This window comes from Canis lupus, chromosome 13 (assembly GCF_048164855.1).
Source record: "Canis lupus baileyi chromosome 13, mCanLup2.hap1, whole genome shotgun sequence".
NCBI classification, from domain to species: domain Eukaryota; kingdom Metazoa; phylum Chordata; class Mammalia; order Carnivora; family Canidae; genus Canis; species Canis lupus.
The window spans coordinates 53,751,901-53,775,889 of NC_132850.1; the positions used below are offsets into that span (position 1 = coordinate 53,751,901).

General features: G+C 31.7%; 1 protein-coding gene across 7 annotated transcripts in view; it reads left to right on the forward strand.

Annotated features, from left to right (window-relative positions):
* Nucleotides 1-23,989, forward strand: part of RBM46 (RNA binding motif protein 46) — a 49,585-nt gene that overhangs the window by 20,056 nt on the left and 5,540 nt on the right. For 3 of the 7 annotated variants that reach the window (XM_072773733.1, XM_072773732.1, XM_072773734.1), the window contains exon 5: nucleotides 20,538-20,597. The exons of 3 other annotated variants lie outside the window; for them this stretch is intronic. In XM_072773733.1, coding sequence (XP_072629834.1) covers nucleotides 20,538-20,593 — 56 coding nt within the window. In that variant the 3' untranslated portion in view covers nucleotides 20,594-20,597. Of the gene's footprint in view, nucleotides 1-15,710; nucleotides 15,794-20,537; nucleotides 20,598-23,989 lie in introns of those variants that run through there. One more of the 7 variants, XM_072773736.1, reaches the window with a different exon arrangement.

Consider the following 23,989-nt stretch of genomic DNA (forward strand, 5'->3'; position numbering starts at 1 on the left):
TTATACAGTGCTTATCTATCATAGCCACTCCCAGGGTATGCATATTTTTAGGAGACTTGGATATTCAGAATTTTAGGGCAGAAGGGTAGGTTTCTTTCAAAGAAACTTTTTGGTAGTGTCCTCAGTAATAACTCAGTTGGAGATAGTTGAGAATTTTACAGTCTTGAAATTTAAGTTAATAAATTCTTAGGTATAATTTTCGTTAATGCACAAAATAGAAGCCTTCCATTTTTTATTTTAATAAAGACAATTTAGGTTAAAGATAAAATGACTTGAACAGCAAGTAATTCAAATTAGGGTCCTTAGAGAAAAATGGATCAAATTATTTTTTGGAGTGGAGTATAGGTAATTAGTTGCTGAGCAAGGTTTTCTGATACTTGTATCTGATCTAACATGGTAATACTGAAACATATTTCTATCCCCACTCATTTCCCTTACAAATTTAACTTCGCTTAAATTTCCAATATTCTTAAAGTATAGCCTTAGTTTATGTCAGATTTTCTGTTTAGACATGATTTGCCCATTTGGTTGTCCTATAAAGAAGATCAGATGTTATATGGAACCAGAAGTTTTTCATCAGCTTTTAATTCCATTATTAAGATGGTTTTTATTTGAGTCCTAGGACCATAGTTAACTTCTTCTTCTTTTTTTTTTTTTTTTTTAAAGATTTAATTTATTTATTCATGAGAGACAGGGAGGGTGGTGGCGGGGCGGGCACAGACACAGACAGAGGGAGAAGCAGGCTCCATTCCATGGCAGGAGCCCGACGTGGGACTTGATCCCAAGTCTCCAGGACCACACCCTGGGCCAAAGGCAGCACTAAACCACTGAGCCACCTGGGCTGCTCCCATAGTTAACTTCTAATGACCTTATAGTTTCCAAAGAAAATCCCTGTTCAAGTATAGTATTCACAACTTAATTTTGTTATTTAGGGATGAAATTAGCTTCAATAAATGAAATACTTAGAGGGCACAGTTTAGTCATCTATTTCAGATTTTATCAATTTTATGTAAAAGCTACTTTTAAAAAATGGTCAATTTGTGTTTCATGCATTTTCTCAGTTTCTAATTACCTAAGAGAAAAGACCTAAGATACAAGCCAAAAATGTTAAACACTAGGGCTTGTTTGGATGCTGTATACAAGGCCTAAGGCCTTGTCTTCAGGGTGTAACATAAAAATCCTTATTGGAGTTGACTAGAAATGTGAGAGAAGGTGGAGTAGAGGCAGCTGAGGAGAAGGAGGGATAGAATTTAGGGAAGTATAGGAATCATAAATTAGGAGTCAAGGAATCTTTGGTCAGAAAACAAATGCCTCACCTTTGGAGGTTACTAAAATAGGGCGGGGAGCTATAGATAGCCAAGAGGTTACATGTTGCTATATGGGAGATTAAGATACATATAGCTTGAATATTGTTGTGGCAGTATTCTGACTTGCTTTTTACTTTTGTTAATATTGGAGTCTCTGGGCTTTAAAGAGTTGATGTCTTTTTAGGTGCAAATTCTTTTATCTAAAAGTTGCAAAGTTTTATTGGGTGGTTAAGGGCTGAGATCAGTTGGTAGTGGTGGTGTGTTCTTCATATTCTGCTAAATATTTACGTGTTTCAAGCATTGGGTTTTCCTGAGATCTTGAGAGATGGTTATTGGTTCCTGGAATCTCTCAAATAGAGTTCATTAAATATTAAATCATCTTTTGGCTCTGTTTTCTTAAAGAATTCTATCTCTCTAGGCAGTGAATTTAACTACCATTTTAAGATGTCTTCTTTGGTGTAGTAATTTTTTTTTTTTTTTTTTTTTTTTTTTTAGTTTGTTTTGATACCCTTCTGTTAACCCTTTCAGTTTGATGCTGTTTTGAGCATTATTATCCAGCCTTGATGATGTTTGATTATTATATGTGAATGGTCATTTATCTTTTTATTTCAGAATCTTTTAAGAATGTACTTTTAATATCCACATTGTTTTGGTGTTACCATGCCCATTTTCAGGTTTGAAAAGTAAAAGAGGAAAAATGAGACTTTAAATGATTATCATTGGTGTTATGAGGAAAATAGTTTTCTTAAAGGCATAATAGTTACCTAAACGAGTATTAGAGATCAGATAGTTTACTTCTTAGCAGAACCCCAAAAGTTCTTGGTGAGTAGTACTTTAAAATCAATTTTTAAAAAATTTTGGGTTTTTTGGTCCCATTTAAAGTGAACTCTGTTTTAAGCAAAATACCTCAATAGATGAAACTAAAAGCTTGGGATTAATGCCAAAATTGAATGCTTTGTGTTTTTTTTTGTTTGTTTGTTTTTTGTTTTGTTTTGTTTTTGATGTGAAAGTTAGAGACTATCTTCATCTTCATAATGTCAGATAATGATTTCCCTAACCTCACTGGAAATTGATCACCCAACCAATGGGATAAGAAATTGTTACCCGTTTATATTTAGGAACCTATGATAAGTGGGATACTCAGTGGGTTTAATACATAGAATATATACTTATAGGCTAAGAGTTTCTGTACTAAGTATTTGATGTATGGAGACATTGTGGGTCATTCAGTATCTTTTTAAATAAGCATTTTCTATCTCATAATTTTATATCTGTTTAATAATGGATCAGACTATCATGTGAATAATCTTGATATTCCTAAAACTTTGCCTCTGTTTTGAATATGGGCCTTCCAATTTTGCCACTGCTTTCCCCTGGAGGATTCTTCACCACCTAAGTGGGATAAGCAAAATAAAGGAAATAAAGGAACGTCCTGGAGAATTATAGCTTTGAAGAAAGAAAGTCCTGGAGAATACTTACTGGAAGGAGGAAGGTAGCCTCAAATGTGTTATTGGCAATTCACCTTGTTAAATAACTCATTAACAACTAATTGAAGGCAGGGCATTTCTTTTCTTATTTCTGTGTTTAATACCAATGTAAGTGGCAGTTTTTTACTTGTATGACCACACAAAACTTTCAAACAGGACTAGAGAACCTCTGTCACAAAGCAGCTAGTGCCATTGATTGAATTTCATCTGACTTGTATGCTGTTGTTTTGTCTATGATGGATGAAGTTTAATTAAAGAACTTGAATGCCTCTCACGTACTAAGCATACTTTTCTAAGTATCAGGAGATAAACACAAATAAAATACTGTTTTTGGTCTTAAGACCTCATGATTTACTGAAAAAAGCAGAGACACAAACTCTGCAGAGGTTGTTTTGAGAGTACAAAGGAAGGGCATACCTCCCACCTGATTTGAGTTGTAAATCTTGAGGAGAGTTCATGGGCAGAGGAGTACAATGTGCAAATTCTTGCTAGAAAAATAGCATGGTGGTGGGTTAAGTGGCAAACAGTTGTGTATAGTGTTTGCTTTGGTGATTTCAGTTGATTTTAAAGATTAGAAGTTGAGAGGATGTGGCCTTCGGTTAATTGAAATTTCACCAGTCTTGCTTTTTAAAACTTTGCAAGTTGTTTTTGTTTGTTTGTTTTTTAGTACAACTATGTGGCTTTAGTTGCTTTTCTTCTGAGCAAGTGATTTTTTTTTCTGGATGAATCGATCTTAATTTGTGTGGACTATTTTACGTGTCATTTTATGGTCTTTTTTTAATATCTCCTTTACATTCTGTTTCCAGTATTCACTTTGTGGCTGACTTGCATATTGCTTCTCATATTTTACTTTGTAATGACATACATCATTAGAATTTTTATTTTTTTGTAGTTATAGAGTGGAAAAATATTTAGAAATATATTCTAAGCATGATAGCCATTATGTTTGCTATCCCTTTACTATCATTAAAATTAGGTTTTGATTTTTTGCTATTACTTGTAATTTGGTTGACAGTTATAAAATAAAATAGAAGATACAATGGGATGAAAGTAAAACTTCTGAGAAGTTTTAATCTGAAAAATAATTGGTGCTTTTTTTCTTATGAGTTATCATTTCCAGATTGATGGGCAGAAATGCAAAAATAAAATTGTGATTTTAAAAATATCTAATAAATTGCTTTGAAACAGAAACTCTTTTTTTAAATTTAGATAATATTTTGGGAGACACTTAAGCTAAATACATAAAATGGTTGTATCGTAACAAAATTTATTATAAATAATTTAAAAAGTAATACTTTTAGAAAGTTGTCTTTTCCAGTTTTAATTACGGACCTAACTTTGATGATACTATTTCAAATTGATGTAAAGAATAAAATAATTTGCTATAAAATTCACTTAAATAAGAAGTAGGAATAGCACCAACATTTGTTCATTAATTTGCTTTCATATGACCAAATGGTGAAATGAAAATTCCATTAACTCAACTATGTATCTTTGACCCTCTAGGGGGCCTAGTGCTCATGAAAACATATTTCTGTTCCTCTTGAAACTTATATTTTTTCCTGAAATATCATCATCTGGTATTACTCATAATTCTTATCTTATTAACACTTCTGTATTAATGAACCATAATTATGGAGTTAGTAATGTGAGAGAAGCAGCTTATTTAACATAGAGTATTGAGTAAAAATAGAAGAATGTTTAACCTCAACCACCAACAAACCATGATCTTGGATGGCAAATGAATCATTCACTCTTTGGGGACCTCAGTGCCTTCACCTCTAAAGTATCAGGGTTTTACTTAGTGAGCTTTAATGATTCCTTTATCCCCCCCCCAATTTATGATTTTGTTTAAAATACAGTGAAAATCTTATGAAGGGCCAAAAATAATACTTGAATTTAAAAAAAACTATACCAAAATATATATATTTGAATTCAAATAGTTTGAAACCAAGAGTTGCTTTTGCAATAATTAACTTTCAGTTTAGTATCCCTTCCTGTATTTAATTGAAAGCTTTTATCTGTCTACTTCACAGCAGAACAACTGGTTTAAAAAAAAAAAAAAGGAAAGAGTCACCTGTTTTATTTGCATGATGACAAATAATTGCTTTTTGGTTATTTCCTTTCCTGAATTTTTCAGTTAAATCTAATCAAAACCAAGATTGTATAAAACAACATAATTACTTAAAAGTTTGGAAATTTGTTTTCTTTTGTAACAGAAAATCTAGGAAAATAATGATGTGTATTAAAACATCATGTGTCAGTATTTGTTCCATAGTTATTAACTGCTAATGTGATCTGTGATTTCATTTGCTTTATATATTTATTTAATCCTGTTTGATCCCATTTTCTTTCATATCTTTGGTTAATACATTCCTAAAATAATTGTTCTAATACACATTTTAACAGGTGCAACTGCTTTATTTTGAAATTTAACATCTGATTTTGTCATTTAATATTTAAGAAGTAATGGTTTGTAAATATTCCCCTCTCATATCAAACGCCACAATAAATTTTGCACGTATACTCTATTCTTAGATGTCAGCAGCAGTTTCTAATTTTGCCACATGATGTCACCTAAATATATTTTTTAGCATGGCGTTGAAAGAAATTTCAGTGTTACATTGATTTTTCTCTCCTTTGTGGCTTATTTTTGGAAGAGAGGGTTAGAATCCGTAAAATCTATGTGAAAAGCTGCATTAGTCTTCTGCCTGTTGTGCCGTTATTTCTGTTTCCTATTTAAAATTTAGTAGACAACAATTGCTTATGATAGAGCAATATAATTTAGTAAGTGGACTAGTGAATGTTGACAGAAAATGTTTTGGAAAAGCAGTTTTACTATGATTTTATTTAAGTAATTATCTGTGCTTTTAACTACTTAAAAATTATTCAGTGTCAGTTGCTTCCAGGCCTTTTGGTTAGATTACATATAGCGTCTACTTCTGTGAGTTAATTTCAGATGTATCATCTACTCTAGAGCCAATTTATCCTCTGTTCTAGAGTAATACATCCTCTTTGCAAGACATAGTAGTGCACTATGTCCAAGAATGGTGTTTTTACCTCTGGGGATTCAAAATAAAATAAAACAACAACAACAACAACAACAAAACACTTTAGTTCTACCATCTAATTAGAAGTTAATAAGAACTCAGATTCCCTTACTCTTTAAATTTGTGGTATTTGCCTGAAGATATGCTAGTTACATGTGAGCCATTGTATATCTCATAGTGACATTTGAACTATAAAAATGACCTATATGTAGGTTTTTAAAAATACATAATATAGTTCAAATTTTAAGAAAGTGATTTGTCTATATACTCTCCTGTGTTTTGATTCAGTAAATAGCATCTGTATACCACACTGATAATGAATTATACTATAATTGTATCTACAACTTTAGGTTAAAAAGTATATAGGAATGCAATCATTAGGAAAAATCTGTTGTGATTGTATTGCCTGATAATTTGGAGAGCGTACACTGAAGTCTCCTTTGTGTTTAAACAGCATAGCTTGATTTTTCTATGTAGATTAACTTAAGGGATTTGCATTTGAGTAAACTTGAATAAGTAAAAATAATGTAAACTAGGATGTACAATTCTAGCTTCCTTATACAGTATATATCTGTGTTGACCTCCACCTTTTGCACTTTTTGATTTTCCTTTTTTTTTATAAATTTATTTTTTATTGGTGTTCAATTTGCCAACATATAGAGTAACACCCAGTGCTCATCCCATCAAGTGCCCTCCTCAGTGCCTGTCACCCAGTCACCCCGACTCCCCTCCCCTTCTACCACCCCTAGTTCGTTTCCAGAGTTAGGAGTCTTCATGTTCTGTCTCCTTCCCTGATATTTCCCACTCATTTTTTCTCCTTTCCCCTTTATTCCCTTTGATTTTTCTTTCATTATATTTTCTAAGGATATTACAAGAAATGCTTTTTAAACTTTTTTTTGTAATCTTGTTTTGTTATGTAATTTTTGTAAGACTGCAATGCAAGCCTATTAACTTAATATTTTTTCTTGTTACCTTTGTTTCAGCAATACATGTTCCAGTCTGCTTGTTTACTGGCCAGGTTATGGGGTAAACAAATAAGTTTGTGGCTTATGTGCCATATGTGTGGCTTTTTTTTTTCTTCTATTGCTGTGTTAATTTTGGTTTAAGAGTGATCAAATCTATAGTTACGAATTTGTGAAAACTATAGATTATTTGAAGCACAGAGTTTTATAAGATTCCAAGTAAGCCATTATGAATCTTTGGAAAACAGTTTTAAAGTTGTATTCTGTACTATAAAGTTAACAGTTTTTGCCAAAAGTAAAAAAATAATTCAAGCAGGGACATACTTACTAATTTAAATGATTCTTACCTGTGTATATTATGTGTCTGTGTTTCCTTGAGGTCTCAAAATTAAGTTTTCTTGAGTGTTCAAGAATCCCTTAGGGATTCCTTGGTATGAAATTTAGCTTTATCAAGTACAGAAATAGTGATGGTATCAGAACAATGGAAAGTTTATCCTTTTCTCTTACGAACTAGAGGCAAAAAGGAGATACTAAGCAAAAATAGGAATACTTGCCCTATGAAAGCACTCTCCTAGCTCGTGAGGGGCATTTACAAATATGATGAAATAGTCATAATTGTTTTTTCTTTTCCATTTCTTAAATTTTTTTTCCTAATTTATTTAGTAGTAGACTTAAGATTTTTAACTTATATTGCAGTGCATCTAGGTTATCTGTGATTTTCCTGGTCTTTTTGCAGTCATCTACTTTTATTATATAAATAAAAGTGTGTGTGTGTGTATATATATGTGTGTGTGTGTATACACCAGTGTTTTTAAAAAATCTCACTTCTCTTGATTTTTAAAAACCTTTAAACTTTATTTTTACTTATTTATTTGTATTTATTGTAGTTCATGTGCACACAAGGAGTTGCTACATTAGTGAACATGACTTGGGGAGGGAGATGGACAAGCTTTTTCATTAATCCTCTAAGGCTTCAAAAAGTAGATTGCTGGTATCAGGCACTCTCTCATTTGAGTTGGTGACTAAGGGAATTAGTCCATTGCCTTAAGATTTTAAATGCATTTTCAGGTAATTTTTATTTTGAGTTCCTTCAGTCTAGTATTCTGTATATGACAAGATCAATTCTGTAGCCACCTCCCAAATATTTATATTTAGATATGAAGTATGAATAAACCAAAACTAAATAAACCAAGTACAATTGGCTAATTTATTTAATTATATTTGTTTATCCCGGAATGCTGTTTAAACGTATGGTTCATCAATTCAGGGAATTTACATATATTCTAAAGCCCTATTATAAAATCCAACTTAGGAAAAGTGGGAAACTTCTCTTCAGCTCAGTTTTCTATTGGGGAGGATGGCATTATCTTATGTTCGTGGAGTGTATTAACTTGAGTAGAATATATATCTTTCCTCTATTCTCTCTTTTTTTTTTGCTGGTAGTGGACGGGTTATTCACTTTAATCCTTACTTCATTGTAAGAAAGATACGAAGTGGATTATTAAAAATGTGTAAAATACAAAAGGATTCAAATTTTAAAGATTTATTTATTTTAGAGAGAGTATGCATATGTGCATATGTGAGGGGCCTGTGGGGAAGGGCAGAGAGAGAGAGGAGAGAATCTCAAGCTGACTCCCTACTGATCAGAGAGCCTAACACAGGGCTGGATTCCAGGATCCTAAGATCCTCACCTGAGCCTAAATCAAGAGTCAGATGCTTAACCAATTGACTGAGCCACTTAGGCACCCCAGGATTCAAATTTTAAATTGAAAGAATTGAAGCAATGGGAAATTATGTGTAGGAAATAAGGCCTAACAATTGAGCTTCTGCATTTGGCTCAGGGCATGATCCTGGAGTCCCAGGATCAAGTCCTACACAGGCTCCCTGTGAGGAGCCTGCTGCTCCCTCTGCCTTTGTCTCTACCCTGTCTCTGTGTGTCTCATGAAGGAATAAATAAAATCTTTAAAAAAAAAAAAAAGGAAATAAGGCCAAACAAAACTAAAGAATTTATTGTTTAGGGATATAGGAATATGTGGCAAAACCATAGAGAAAAGCAAGGGAATGCTTAACACTTAAAAAGTAGGATCATGGTTAAGGGTTAGAAGGAGAAATTAGAAATGATGCAGGAGAGACTTCTAAGTTACTGATAATTTTCTGTTTCTAAACCTGAGTGAGTACATGTTTTTATTTTGTAAATAATATAGTTGTATATATGTTATATATTCTTCTGTTTTAATAACATACTTTTATAATGAAGTAAAGAATTTGGCAAAGAATGAAAGTTTGCTAGCCAGCCAAGAGTAAGAACTTAATTATTTTATCAAAATTAGAATGAGTAGTTGTACTCTAGGGATTCTCAAATTCTTATAATTCAGGGTATAATATAGGAAAGTTGTGTTGTTTCCAGACCAAATATTTTTATTCTGTTCAGACTAGGTATGAAATGTTTTGTTTCTTTTTGGGCACCAAGTTTAATTAAAACTTGACAACTAGAGAGAACTTGGAAACTCTAATGCAAAGTAGGACAGTGAACAACTGAAGAATTTGGGACTTTTTAGTTTATAAATCCTATTTTTTAAAAAAGATTTTATTTATTCATGAAAGACACAGAGAGAGGCAGAGACATAGGCAGAGGGAGAAGCAGTCTCCATGCAGGGAGCCTGATTCAGGACTTGATACTGGGACCCCAGGATCATACCCTGAGCTGAGGGCAGATGCTCAATTACTGAGCCACCCAGGCGTCTCTATAAATCCTGATATTAACAGGGGAAATATGATTACTGTCTTCAGATGTTTGAGGAGCTGACACCTGGGAAAAAAACTTTAACATGTGAAATCTAGGGGTTAGAATTAAGTCTAATAGAGGAAAGTTTCAAGGAAGTAGATAATGATTTAATACAACCCAGAACCATGTAAGTTTTTAAAGTACTAAAAGCTCTATTTCACTTAGTTAAAAAAGAAAAGAAAGTTAACCTTTGATTTTTTATTTTTTTATTTTTTAAATTTTTTTATTTTTAATTAAAAAAATTTTTTTAACCTTTGTTTTAAATCTATTTATATTGTCAAACAAATATGTAGGGAAAGGAAAGATTCTTTACTAGACAATTAGAAGTTAGAATTATCTTCCTTAACACCGCTTAAGAGTATATTAACCTTAACTGTTTTGAAGCCCTCTGAAAAATGTGCTTTTCGAAACTTCAATGTAAGAAAGTTTGGTTTTGGCATTCTTATTTGCCTATGGATAACCTTTCTGTTTATTAGTCACTTCTTTAGGCTTTCTGTTCTCCTTTTTGGCTTATTAACTGGCACCTGACTGATTGTTAATCCTTGTTAATATGTGGTTCATTCAATAAATACTTGCTGAACACTCTGTAAAGTCCTGATGATCTGTAGTGAATCAGACCCAGTTGCTCCCTTCATAGAGTTTACATTCTATGAGGAAGATACTCAGTCACAGTTCTGATAAACATTGTGAAGAGGTATAGGGTGTACCAGAATACATAACTGGATGACCTGACCTAATCAGAGATATGAGAGGGTCAGGAAATAGTACATTGTGTTCAGAAAGAATTTCAGCAAAATGGAATTCAGTACTTAAATTTAGTACCGCATATAGTCTTCATGGACTAAAAGCATGGCATTTGGAGCCAAATTTCCTGAGTTCGTGTCCCAGCTTCTTTACTTATTTGGAAAAGTTATTTTAACCTCTTTGTTCTTTGGTGTCCTCATCTGTAAAATGGGAATGTTAACAGTATTTATCTCGTAGGGTAATTATATGTATTAAATGAGTTAAAATGTTAAAAAGCCCACAGTAGTGCCTTTTGTATATTAAAATGTGCCATGTAAGTATTGAAAAGTAACATTTTTTTCAGAAAACAAATCCAAGACAACCGTTTCTAATAATTTATAATAACAAATGTTACTAGTAATAATAATAGTTCAGATTCTTTGAACACTTAAAAATTTATAAATTTATAAGTAATTTTATAAATTTAGCACTTATGCTAAATGCCTTTATATAGCACTTGCTTGAGGTAAATATTACTTTAATGTCTATATACTTTTTTGGGTAACAAATGAAGAAACTGAGGCTTTAGTAGATTAAATCATTTGTTCAGGATTCCCCAGTTAGCTAAGACTCTGTGTGCTCTTAGCTGCCGTTCTTATGTCATGTGATTCAAGTGAAAAACTGACCTTAGTCTGATGTTAAACAACAGACTATGAACTTGTAGAATATTTTTGGCCAATTATTCTCCTAAAAATTAAAATAGAAGGAAGTGGGTCTTTGTTCCATGCTTTACTTCCTTTTCAGACAGTTTTATCTTGACCAGTCCTACAAGCCTGTATATCAGACCAATTCGGTGTAGTGTGGACCTAGGACATCTGTTTCAAACCTAAATGAATCATTCTAAATTACAAAGATCTTGTGAGTATACTTCGTTTACAAAGTAACTGGGATCTTTAAGTTTAGGGTAAGCATTGACAACCAGTAGATGATGTGTTTTGTTTTTTGTTTTTTGTTCTTTTTTTTTACCTCTATCAGATGCTAGACAGAATTTCACGTAGGTGGAGTTTGTTTATATCTATTTCACGGTCCCTTGTTTGGTACTTTCATTTTGCTCTCTGATTATACTCAGAACATCTCAAATACATAATTCAACCATACAATTTTTCACTCCAATTTTATCTATGATTTTTCATTGTTATTTCCTTGTTCAGGAACCAACAATGGCTTGCTATTGTGGTATGATTAGGTCCTCTGAACTCCACATTCTCTTGTTCAGAATGCTCTCCTGGTTTTCCCCATCTTACCTAACCATAGACAAATACCTCTTGTTTTGGTTATCTGGATTCACATTGCTCATTGGTACTTCCAGGCCTTTCCTAGTGTTGTTCACTCTACTTGGAATATTCTCCCTGATTTCATTGACTTACCTTGTTATGAAGCTTTTCTTAGACAAAGTAACTGCTGAGGATAACTTGTTCTGTATAATATTAACAATTTAGTAATTTTTAAATTGCTGTTTATTTACTATTATAAAATTTTTGATCCCTCAGGATTGTAAAGGCAAGGGACTTTTGTACATAAGTTTTTTTGTTATTATTTCCTGCATTTATATAGGTCAGTACTGTCTCCTCCTTTAATACTTAGCATGTAGTGCTTTTCAAATAATTGAAAATTATCTATGTGCTGTAAGATTAAAAGATAAAGATTCTTATGAAAGATAAAGGCTGTACTTTGAGCAGAAAGTGACAAAGGATTGGAAAGGAAGTATCTGAGGTGGTAGGTACAGACACAGAACAATTACATTATGAATGGTGGTTAACAGAATGATATATACTTATATTTCATTTAAATAGAAATGATCAGTATGGTTTTAGTGAAATCCTTGAAATGACTTGACATGAGTCATGGATTATTTTATATTAAAGATGTGTGTATTATATATACGTATAAATGAAATTTGGATAGTCGAAGAATAGGGGATTTTGGTTGTACTGTAGAATATAATGGATCATATTACATGCAATTTTATAATTTTATTGACCATTATGAAGATTCTTAAGCTCATTACATAAGCTGTAGTTATATTTAGTACCATCTGTAACATTTCTTAGACTTCACAAATGGAAAACAGCAATAGCTTGTTGTATGTTATTTCTAAACTACTTATACTAGCTTGCATTTCATGTTCATTCTTCTAAACAGGTATAAACTAAGAAGATGGAGTTCTTTTAGTTTAGTTTTCTAAAAGCAAGAATAGCCCTAAAAGTTGAGCTTGCTAATGTAGAAATTTTATTTGGATTATACTGGAATCCTGTGCATGCAGTTATTTTCTGTTTTGAAAAGAAGGAAGAGTAGTATGCCGTATCTGAGAGTCTGAAAAACAGTTCTTCATTTTTTTGTACCAGTTATTTAAAAATTTATATGGAATTCTTCTTCAAACTGAAAATCAGTGAAATCTTAAGAGATACACAGTTTTCCTGTATAATTAGTTTTAAGTGACTTCTAAAACTTTTCATCAGGGGCACCTGGGTGGGCTCAGCTGGTTAAGTGTCTGCCTGTGGCTCAGGTGCTGATCTCAGGGTCCTGAATTTGAACCCTGCATCTGGCTCTCTGCTCTGCGGGGAGCCTGCTTCCCCCAGATCTCTCTCTTGTTCTTTTTCTCCCTTGCGCGTGTGCTCTCTCCCTCTCTCAAATCAATCAATCTTTAAAAAAAAGCCTCAAAAAATAAAACTTTTCATCACTTGTTTATAGAACAATTCATATCCACAATGTTAGGTCTTAGTGCATATAATGAAAATAAATACCCTAATTAGTAGGAATTTTACCTAATTTATCTTTTTTGGCTTTTATTCCTACATAACAACACTAAAAATAACGTATCTAATGATTGCATTTTTATAGAAAATAAGATCCTGTCTCTGATCTCTGAAATTTGATGTATCCTATTCTTATTCTTGACTTTTTGACATGCCTTTTCTTTTCCCTAGTTTTTTCCTTGTGTCTCAATAATTCCTTACTGAATAATCACTAATGTTGTACACCTGAAAATAAAAAAAAATAGGAAACACATTTCTTTTGAAATAATTTCTTAGAATATATTCATTAACAGTCAATACTTTTTAAAGGGAATGATGCTAACAAATGAGATTAAAGGACTAGTAACCTTCTGTTTAACATTTACTTGAGATTCTGCTGATAGTTTTTACTTTTCCTTTGAGGATTATCATCATGTCTTCTGCACATTAACAGAAATGTAATTGTCCTAGACTGATAATTTAAATCCCAGCATTTTTTTCTCTCTCAAGATTAATGCATTAATTGTGAAACTCCAGGTGGTAGTATGTGAAGGCCTTATGGAGGGACAACTGGTTCCATATTTAATAGTAATTTCGATTAGCATCTTTACTGAAAATCACTATTAATAGTTTTTAAGTTACTCTGAATCATTTTTATTTTGACCATAACTGTGTTACAGTGTTTTATTTTTTGACCATAATTATAAATGATCAGTTTCTCATTTATGTATATCACTGTGATAGCTGTTGTGATTCCCCCCTTTTTTGACTTTGTGATTTATTACTTTACATGCAGTCAGAAAAGTCCACAAATGACTGTAAGCTTTGTGGAATTACTACAAAGGAACCACATCCTTTTAACTACTAAGACATAAAATATCAATATCCCAAAAAGCTCCTTCGTTTGTACCCCAATGCACATATTACCTTCTCTCTTCCCACAGGAAACCATCTTTCTGACTTCTGTGTTTTTGAAATTTATTCAGCATTTTATATACTTTTGTCTGGCTTCTTTTAACATTATGTTATGAATAAAGATTGGTCCATGTTACATGTGGCAGTACTGTTCATTCACTCTCGCTGATAGTAATGTTCTATTAGAATGTTAGAATTTATTTGCTGTTTCTATTGTTGATAAATATTTGAGGTACTTTCAGTTTGTGCTATTTGAATAATAATGATGCTGTGAAGATTCTTGCATGCATTCCTGTTGAATACATGGGAGTAAAAGTGGGTCATATTTTTAAAACTTGGGTAAATAATGCCAGTTTTTCAAAGTGATTGTATCAGTTTACGCTTCATGAGCAGCATATAGATTTTGGTTGTTCCAAATTCCTGCCAACGCTTGAGTATTACTAACCTTTGAGCATTTTGAATATTCTGTTAGTATATATTGATGTCTCAATGAGATTTTAACTTTTATATCACTGTTTACTAATGATATTGAACATCTTTTAAGAGAATTATAGGGCATTAAGATATCCTCTTGATGAAATGTCTGTTAAGTCTCATTGAATACAAATGATGTAGTGGGTTGTTTGTTTTTTCTTTATTACTTAAGATACAGTCCCCTTGTTGGATATGTTTTCTACAAATATCTTCTTCTGTGTGGCTTATTACCTTTATACCCTATTTATGGTACACTTTGAAAAATACAAAAGTTCTTAATTTTAGTTTGGTTCATTTTATCAATCTTTTAAAGTTAATCCTGTTTGTGTCTTAATCTTTGCTTAGATTTGCTTATCAAAGTTGTGTGATATTCTCTTATATTTTGGTATTTTTTTTACTCTTTTAAATTTAGTGAGGGTGTAAAACTACATGTTCAAGTTTGGTTTTATTCTCAGTATGTATAATCATCTACATAGCACTGTTTATTGAAAAGACTATCCTATTCCCATGGCTCTGAAGTGCCACCTTTAGTGGAAATCAAGTATGTATGTTGTGTTATGTACACACAGGCACACCTATATACATATATATGCTTCTTCTGGATTCTTTATTCCATTGATATAATTTAATTTAGTATACCATCTTTAAGTTACTACATTGTAACTTTGGAAAATCTTAAGATTTGATAGAGAACATCTTTACCTGTTTTTTCTTAATTATCTTAGCTCTTCTCACCCTTATATTTCCATATGAATTTTATAATTAGATTGTAAATTTATACCAAGTTTATACCAAAAAAGAAGTCTACCTGGACTTTGATTAAAGTTGACTTGTATCTATAGATCAATTTACAAAGAAATGACATATTTTATAGTATTGTAACTTCTGATCCATGAACATTATAGATCTCTCCATTTATTTAGGCTTCCTTTAATTTCTCCAAACATTCAGTAGTTTCCTGTGTAAATTTCTCCTACATCTTTTATTAGATTTATTTATAGGTATTTAAGGTTTTTCAACAGCATTGTAAAAAGTGCCTTTTAATTTGACTTCTGATTGTTCCTGTTTTTATAAATTCAGCTCTTATGTATTGAATAAAACTACTTGATTTACATTATTTTTGGTTTGATCCTACATTATTTTTAATTTTCTACCTACACAGTCATTTCAGTTGCAAATAATGAGCTTTTTCCTTCCTTTCTATCCTTATAGTTTTTTCTCTTGCCTTATTGCACTGGCTAGAACCCCTTGTCCAGCATTGAATACAAATGATGATAGAAGGCTTCCTTTTAAACTTTCACTATTTCGCCATTAAGGTAGGATGTTTGTTGCAGCTTTTATTATAGAAGCTCTTTGTCACATTAAGGGCATTTCCTTCTATTCCTAGTTTGCTAAGAGTTTTTATCAAGAATGAGTTGGGTGATGAATTTTATTAAGTGCTTTTTTGTTTATACTTAGATAATTATTATTTTTTTTGTCTCTTTTAATGTGAATTGCATTGATGTTTCAATGTGACATCAACCTTGTATTTCTGTAATAGATGCAATTTGGTCATCATGCGTTCTCCTTTTACTGTATTGATAAATTTGGTTTTTGTAATTTTCTTTAGGATTTTTATACCTGTGTTCATTTGGTTTTTGTAATTTTCTTTAGGATTTTTATACCTGTGTTCATTAGTGAGATTGGCCCATACCTTTCCTCCTAAAAGAAGGAAGTTTTTTTTTTTCTTTGTTGTATGGAAGAGTTTGTATATAATTGGTATGATATAGTTTTTGAATATATGAAATATCTAGGAAGCCATTTAGTTTAAAGTTTTCAGCCTTTCTTTTACTACAATATTCCCTGCTAAAGTATGGTTATAGCTGCAACATTTATATTTTGCTGTATTTTATTTTTATAATTTATTTCAAAATATTTTGTTTTAATTTCTTCTTGAACATAGGAAATTCTAAACATAACAGAAGTTTTTGTAGTTATTTACATATATTTTTTACTATGATCAGAAAGTATCATTTCAGTCCCTTTGTTTTGTAACAACCAATTAGTATATATATGCCATGCTTGCTTATTAGAAAGAATATGTTTGCAGTTGTTAATTGATTGCAGTGTATTTGCGAGCATCGCTGTGGCAATATACCACAATCTGAGTGGCTTAAGCAATAGAAATTTACTCGCCCATAGTTCTGAAGGCTAAAAGCCAGAAATTTGAGGTGTTGGCAGGGCTATGTTTTCTGTTAGGCTAATAGAGAATTTCTTTGCCTCTTTTAGCTTCTGTTGTCAGCAGGCCTCAAGTTGTTGGCTTATAGTGTTGGCTTATGGATGCATTTCTCTAGTCACTGCCTCTGTTGTAATGTTGTCTTCTCCCGGCATGTCTGTCTTCACAAGGCAGTCTCCTTTCTGTTTTTCTCTGTAAGGATACCAATCAGATCAATGACCTAATCTTAACTAATTATATTTGCAGTGACATTATTTCACATAAGTTCACATTCAGAGGTAAGAGCATTTGGTACTTCACAACGTATCTTTTTGGGGCATACAGTTCGGTTAGGTCAGGTTTGTTGATCATATTTAAATTTTATCATGATTTTTTTGTCTGCTCGTTCTGATATTGAGAAAGGGTGATAAAAACCACCCACTGTGATTATAGATCTATTTTTATTCCTCCTTTGGTTCTGTCAGTTTTTGCTTTATATATTTTGAGATTTTATATATTAGGTACATGGAAATCTAGAATTGTTATTTTTTTTGGTGAAATGTACCTTTTGTCATTTTGCTGTCATTCCATCTCTATCATGAATTCTTGACTTAAAACAAAATTTACTTTCTCTGATATTAACGTAAGCTTATAAGCTGTCTTTTGGTTAAAGTTTGCATATGATGTATATTTCCATTTTGCACCTTCTGCTTTTCCTGTATCTTATCCTTAAGATAACACCAGTATATAGTTAGATTCTGTTGTTGTTTTTGTTGCTGCTGTTTTTGTTGAAAGTCTATTTTTTAAGTGTTTGGTCAGCTAGCATTTACTGTACTTATTGCTTTGCTTAGAATCTCTCATCTTGCCATTTGCTTTCTATTCCTTGTTCTGTTGCCCTGTTCTCCTTTCTTACTTTCTTTAGATAGGTGATTACTTGGCCTTTTTTCTCTTCCTTTAGCTATATTAGAGCTGTAGAGTCTTTACTATTATTTTTTTTCTTTAAAGATTTTATTTATTTATTCATGAAAGAGAGAGAGAGGCAGAGACATAGGAAGAGGGAGAAGAAGCAAGCTCCAGGCAAAGAGCACAATGTGGGCCTTGATCCTGGGACTCCTGGGACTCTGGGATCACACCCTGAGCCAAAGGCAGATGCTCAACTGCTGAGCCACCCAGGCGTCCCGAGTCTTTACTGTTCTTTTAGGGATTACCCTGTAGACTCCAACTTGCATTCTTAATTTATTGAAGACTAATATTAATTAATGCTTTTATCATTTTCTAGACAGTGCAAGAGCCTTTGTACACTCTAACTTATTTCTTCTTCCAATTTCAATAGTGCCTTGGTATTTCTATATGTTTTACCTTTTTTTTTTTTTTTTTTTGAATAAGTAAGCTTCACACTTAGCATGGAGCCCAGTGCGAGGCTCAAACTCATGACCCTAGGATTGAGACCTGAGCTGAGATGTAGAGTCAGACACTTAACTGTGCCACCCAAGTGTCCTGATATTTCCGTGTGTTTTAAATTTATATATTTTAATCCCGACATACCTAGTTATAATAGTTTTTTGTTAATATACATTTGTATTCATTTACCATTTATATATTTATCATTTCCTTTGCTCTTCATTTCCTATTACATCACCAAGTTTCCACTATGATTATTTCTATATATTCTGCCCAAAGAACATTAATTTGTATTTTCTTTAGTGTGGATCCATGCTTATGACAGATTTCATTTAGTTTTGTTTTACCTGAATATGTCTTTGAAAGAAATATAGATAAAAAAATATATATTTATATAATATACAATAAATAATATATAATAAATATATTTTATATATATATATATATTATATATTTAGGTCACCAGTTATTTTCCTTTAGCCATTTGAAGTTATAATTCCACTCACTGTCTTCTGGTTTCCCATGGTTTCTGTTGAGAAGTCAACTGTCGTTTATTTATTGCTCCTTTGAACATAAACTCTCCTCACCCCTGCAGGGAGTTTTAATATTTCTCTGTGATTTGGGGGAGTGTCATTAAGATGAACTTACATATGGTTTTCTTGGTTATCTTAATTGAGACTTTCACTGCTTCTAAAATCTGTGAATCAATGTTACTCAGTTGTTGCAGAAAATTCAGTTATTCTGTTTTAAAATATTGCTTTTGTCTCATTTTTTTCATTTGGTACTCCAGTTACACCTGTGTTAGACCTCTACAGGTATCCCATATATTTATTATGTTCTTTCTGCATTTTCCATTCTTTTTATGTGTAGTCTGTGTATTTTCTTAAAATCTTTTGTTTGGTTCATTAGTTCTTCTTACACTACCCCCCCCCTTTTTTTAAAGCATGTGTCTATCATGCTGATAAAACCATTTATTTGTATTTATTTCTCAGTTCTAGAATTTCTTTTGACTCTTTTTTGATTTATATTTTTTCTTCCAAATATTTAGTCTTTTATTTCCTTGAGCATATTAGGCATAGTTATTTTAATATCTAGTTCTGAAAACTTTTACCTAAATTCCCTGTAGATCAGTTACTGTTGACTATTGTTTCTGTTGGTTTTAGGTTAGATTGTTTTATCTTTGTATGACTGGTTATTTTTGATTGAATGTCACATATGTCTATGAAAAATAAAGAGTTTGAAAGCTAGCATGCTGCTTTAATGTTTATAAGGGAAGATTTATTTTGCTTCAGAAAAATGGCCAAGGGACTGTCAATCCCAGAGTGCCTTATTAATCCAGGAAGGCACTGGGAAGAGTTGAAGTTAATCTCTTTTAAAGTTGGTCTACTTCTAGTTCAGTTTTATTCAGGTTCGAGACATGCCTTATCACTAGTTTTTCAGCTCTGATTTTGTACTTTTATCCTTAGAAATTCGTCTATCTCTTGTTATCTTCTGTTGGCTGTCAGATACCTCTACAGGATCAGCTAGTCCTTCTAGGGGAAACACACCTCCAAAAGATGTGCAAACCATTTTGGGTTTCCTTCTTATCCAAGATCATGATCCCATAATTCTTCATTGTCTTCCTTGATCCTTCTTGGTGCTCTCTGATAGATACTGTTGCTTGTAATAATTGCTTCCATTTTCTAATTCTCACCAGGAAGATTGATTGAAGTTACCTAATTTCATTATGTAGAAATCAAGAAAATATTGTGACTATTTTTTTTTCTGAGTTATCTTTAAGATGGCTGTTTAAAAATCTATAGTTCTTTGTGGATCATCAAACATTTTCATTTGTTCATACTTTTTTGCACAGTATCTTAGGAGAGGGTTGGATGTATGTCCCTACCAGAAAGCTTTAAGGGATATAAAGAGATAGCCACTAAAATGTATGGATAATCCAGAGTTGTACTGTATATGGTTATATTGGGCTTCAAGTAGATTGTTGAGCTATTAATAAGCAAAAATTTTTTTAAGCTTAGTATTATTTTGGCCATCTATCTCTTTTTAAAACAGAAGGAAAGGATGGTGGTAGTTTTCAAATTTGTTTAGATTCTTTGGGCTATCTGCTTATCAGAAATTGGCCAATCTTATTTGTTTTTAAAGTCCTTTATTAGTAGAGTAGCAATTCTTGAAAAAACCAACTAATAAGGACTTAATTGGTATAGAAATACTTTTGATAATGTATTAACTCATACTTTTCATTCAGATATCAAATACTGTTCTCTTTGTTCATCTTTGCAGAGATTCAGAAATGATAATTATTTGTCACTTGTTTCTTTTCTCTATTTTCCTATTTACTGATCAGAAGGTTTTTAACTAAAGTTATCAAGGATTCCATGCACTTCCAAGATTAGGGATAACACCAATCTAAAGACTCAATTCTTTTCTGTCTTCACTGATTACAGACAGGGAACACAATCTCTTCAGCCTGGACCTATGTAGAAGAATTTGGAGAAAATAAACAGGTAAGAAAAAGTCTTTTGGGAATATTAAGTGATATATTTAGTTTTCAGAAAGCCAGTTATAAATTATCCTTCTTATGGTTATAAGAAGAAATATTTAAAATTGTCTAAAGAAGCTTGTGAAATAATTTGGTTATAAAAGTTTTGTTAATTATAGATTCATTAAGCAAAGTTCAGAAAGTTAAACTGGTTCCCATATTTCAGGTCTTCTCAAGGCTTATGACATACTAATGTATGTTGTGAACCACCAAAGATGGTAAACAGTGTTTTAATGTAGATTATTCAGCATTTCTCAAGATTACCTGTGAAATTTACCTATTTTTTTGAATTAATACAACTAAAATTATTGTTGATACAATACAAAAATAAAAATAAAAGTTATTTACTAGGATTCACTCTTTAGTTTTTCCAACATGATACTGAGAAGATAAGTTTTAGTAGAATGTTAAAGGTAGTTTATAGTTCAAATAAATATTACCATTTAAATTCCTTTTTACCTGTTGAGGCAAAAAGAATGTTGTGGTTCCCTGGGTAGACTCCATGTTTTAGTTCTTGTTGTTAAATAAGCAATTTCATCTTTCTGTGCCTCATTTTTCTTGTTAAAGAGGAAAATAATAGTACTTATTTTATAAGGCTTTTGTAAGGATTAAGTAGTGTTGATGTTGTATAGTTATTTTTGCACTTTGTAAGTACTCAATAAATATTAATAGAATTCATACTTGAGATACAAGGAGATATATTTTGCTTGAGGCTTATAACTATTGTAGATCTTAACATAAAAACTCAAATATATGATGTTATTGTCAGAAGTACCTTTTCTAACAAGTCTTTATAGTTCAAATTTTGAATTATGGGGACTAATTTTACTGATAGAAATGAAACTTGAAAAGAGTTGCTATCTTTCCTAAGACTTTTATCGTCTCCTAACTTTTGCCCAGATAGTTTTTTTTAGCAAGTTACAATTTTTGAGCCATACTGGATCCTAAATAAACTGTAGTGCTCAGATCATAAGTTTCTCTCTTGTAGGTTGCATTTCGATTAATCTCTTCCAAATGGTTTAGAAACTGTCATTAAAAGGAATTTGACATAATCTGTTAAACAAAGGTAGCAAATTGGAAGCTCCTGATATGGTTTGCTTTGTCTGTTTGGTTTTTTGAAAGGAATGCACCTAGATTTAATTTCAGGACAAATAGTAGACACCTGTTATACATTTAGTCCTCTTTGAGTTCTTTTTTCATTTGTTTGTTACATCTTAGCTTCTTAGGGCAGTTAAGTTTGTAATCACTGTGTTTAACATAGTTCAAGAATATTTTTGTTTTGTTTTTAATGTTTCCCTATTACATATTAGCCCCCCATTAAATGTTCTTCCCAAAGTGATCTGCACGTTGTTCAATGAAATAACTGTTCCTAAGGTCAAATAATTGTTCCTAAGGTCAAACAAGTTTGGGAAAAACTGTGTACTATATACTGCCCTAGCATAATCATAATGCTTATTAGCATATTGAAAAGCATAGTAGTAGCAACCTGTACAAGTGTTAAATCAGTTTTACCAATTTTATTTTTTCAAATTTTTTTTTCTTGGCTAAGGGATTCTTAATGTTTTGAGGTACTTGAATTGTAATAGGTTGGGAAACACTGAAACTAACTCAAGGAAACACTTGGGTTTTGTTTATAACTTTATTGACAATTGAAATACAATAAAGTGCACATTTAAAGTGTACACTTTGGTCAGTTTGCACTTATGTATACATCTGTGAAATAATATTACAATCAAGAAGACAAACATTTCTGTCACCCCTAATGTAACCTGTTCCTCCTGGAGGACTACCTTCTTTTTCAAGCAACCACTGATCTGATTGCTGTTACTATATATTACTTTGTATTTTCTAGAATTTCATACCTTTGTTTTTGAATGTTTATAATCTTTAGATAAATTAGGATGAAACAGTTGTAATTTCTTAAAAATATAAGTACAGATACCTGACAATTATAGGTTTATAAAAATTGTTATATACAAAGTTTCACAATAAGAATTTGAAACTCACATCACTCTTTCAAAATTATATGGAAAATATATTGTAAATTTTAAAAATACTTCAATTAAAAACAAAAGCAGGTGATTTCCCCCCCCCCAAAACTGAATCTGAAAAATATAATTACTAAAAATAGAGAACTAGCCAACTAGAACTTTCTAGAAAGGAGTTAGAGATAATAACTTTCATTTTTATCCAGCCACCATTACTAAGATTAACATATTGAAAGCCTCCTAAAAATCATCTTAAAACAGAAAAACTGACTTAAGCTACTCTGTGAGCCTAGTCGTAAGAAAAAACATTGGTCATTTCATGTCTGCTATACTATATTTGCTGTCAGTTGCCTTCAGCAAAAATTAAGTAGGGGGTAAAAATACTTTTTTATTTTTTTTTTTTGGTCAAAATTTAATTGTAATAGGGAAAGTAAATGAGATTTTAAAAATGCCAGTAAATTTGATCATAACTAAGTGTGCTAGCCAGAAATATCACTTAAAAATTTCTAGTTAGTGATTTGTAAATATGTCATAGGCTATAAGTTAATAATTAGCAATTTTGAAAATTCCTTCCTCTGTTTTACAGTTAGTTCTTGATAGTTCTTTACTAGGATGGAAAGTACAAAATAAATGATAAATGTCAATTACATTATACTAGAAATTTTAGAAATCTCTCTTTCAACCCAGCCATGTTTTCTGTTCTGCATATATACAGTGCTGTGTTAACAAGTGTTAACACTTTTGCAGATGAAGTTCAGTGAAAGAAAGTTACTGAGTTATTTCATTTGTGGCTATTTGAATGTTAGAAATTGAAATAATAATATGGTGAGGTGAGGAAATGTTTTCAAAAATTTTAATAAAGATCCTATAGAAATCTAAAGAAGTAATTAAAATATGAATTAAAGGTGTGGGGAAATGTATTTCATAAATCAAAATATCAGGTGCTTCATTCTCACACTGCCTGGGGGAAGGTAAAACAGTATAGCTGTCTTGGGAAACAGTATAGTTGCCTCAAAAAAGTTAAACATACAATTCCCTTATGACCCAGCATGTCCATTTTTAGTTATTTACTCCAGAGAATTGAAAGCATATGTCCACATGAAATTTTGTGCATATTATTCCTTAGCAGCATTATTTATAACAGCCAACAGATGGAAACAACCTAACTGTCCATCGACTGATGAGTGTATAAACAAAATGTGGTATATTCATAGAAGGGATTATAAAGAGGAATGGAAAAAAAAAAAAAAGAGGAATGGAGTTCTGATATATACCACAACATGGATGAACCATGAAAACATATGCTAAAGAGCTAGTTTAAAAAGATGACATAAATTGTATGATTCCACTTATATAAAAAATCCAGGAC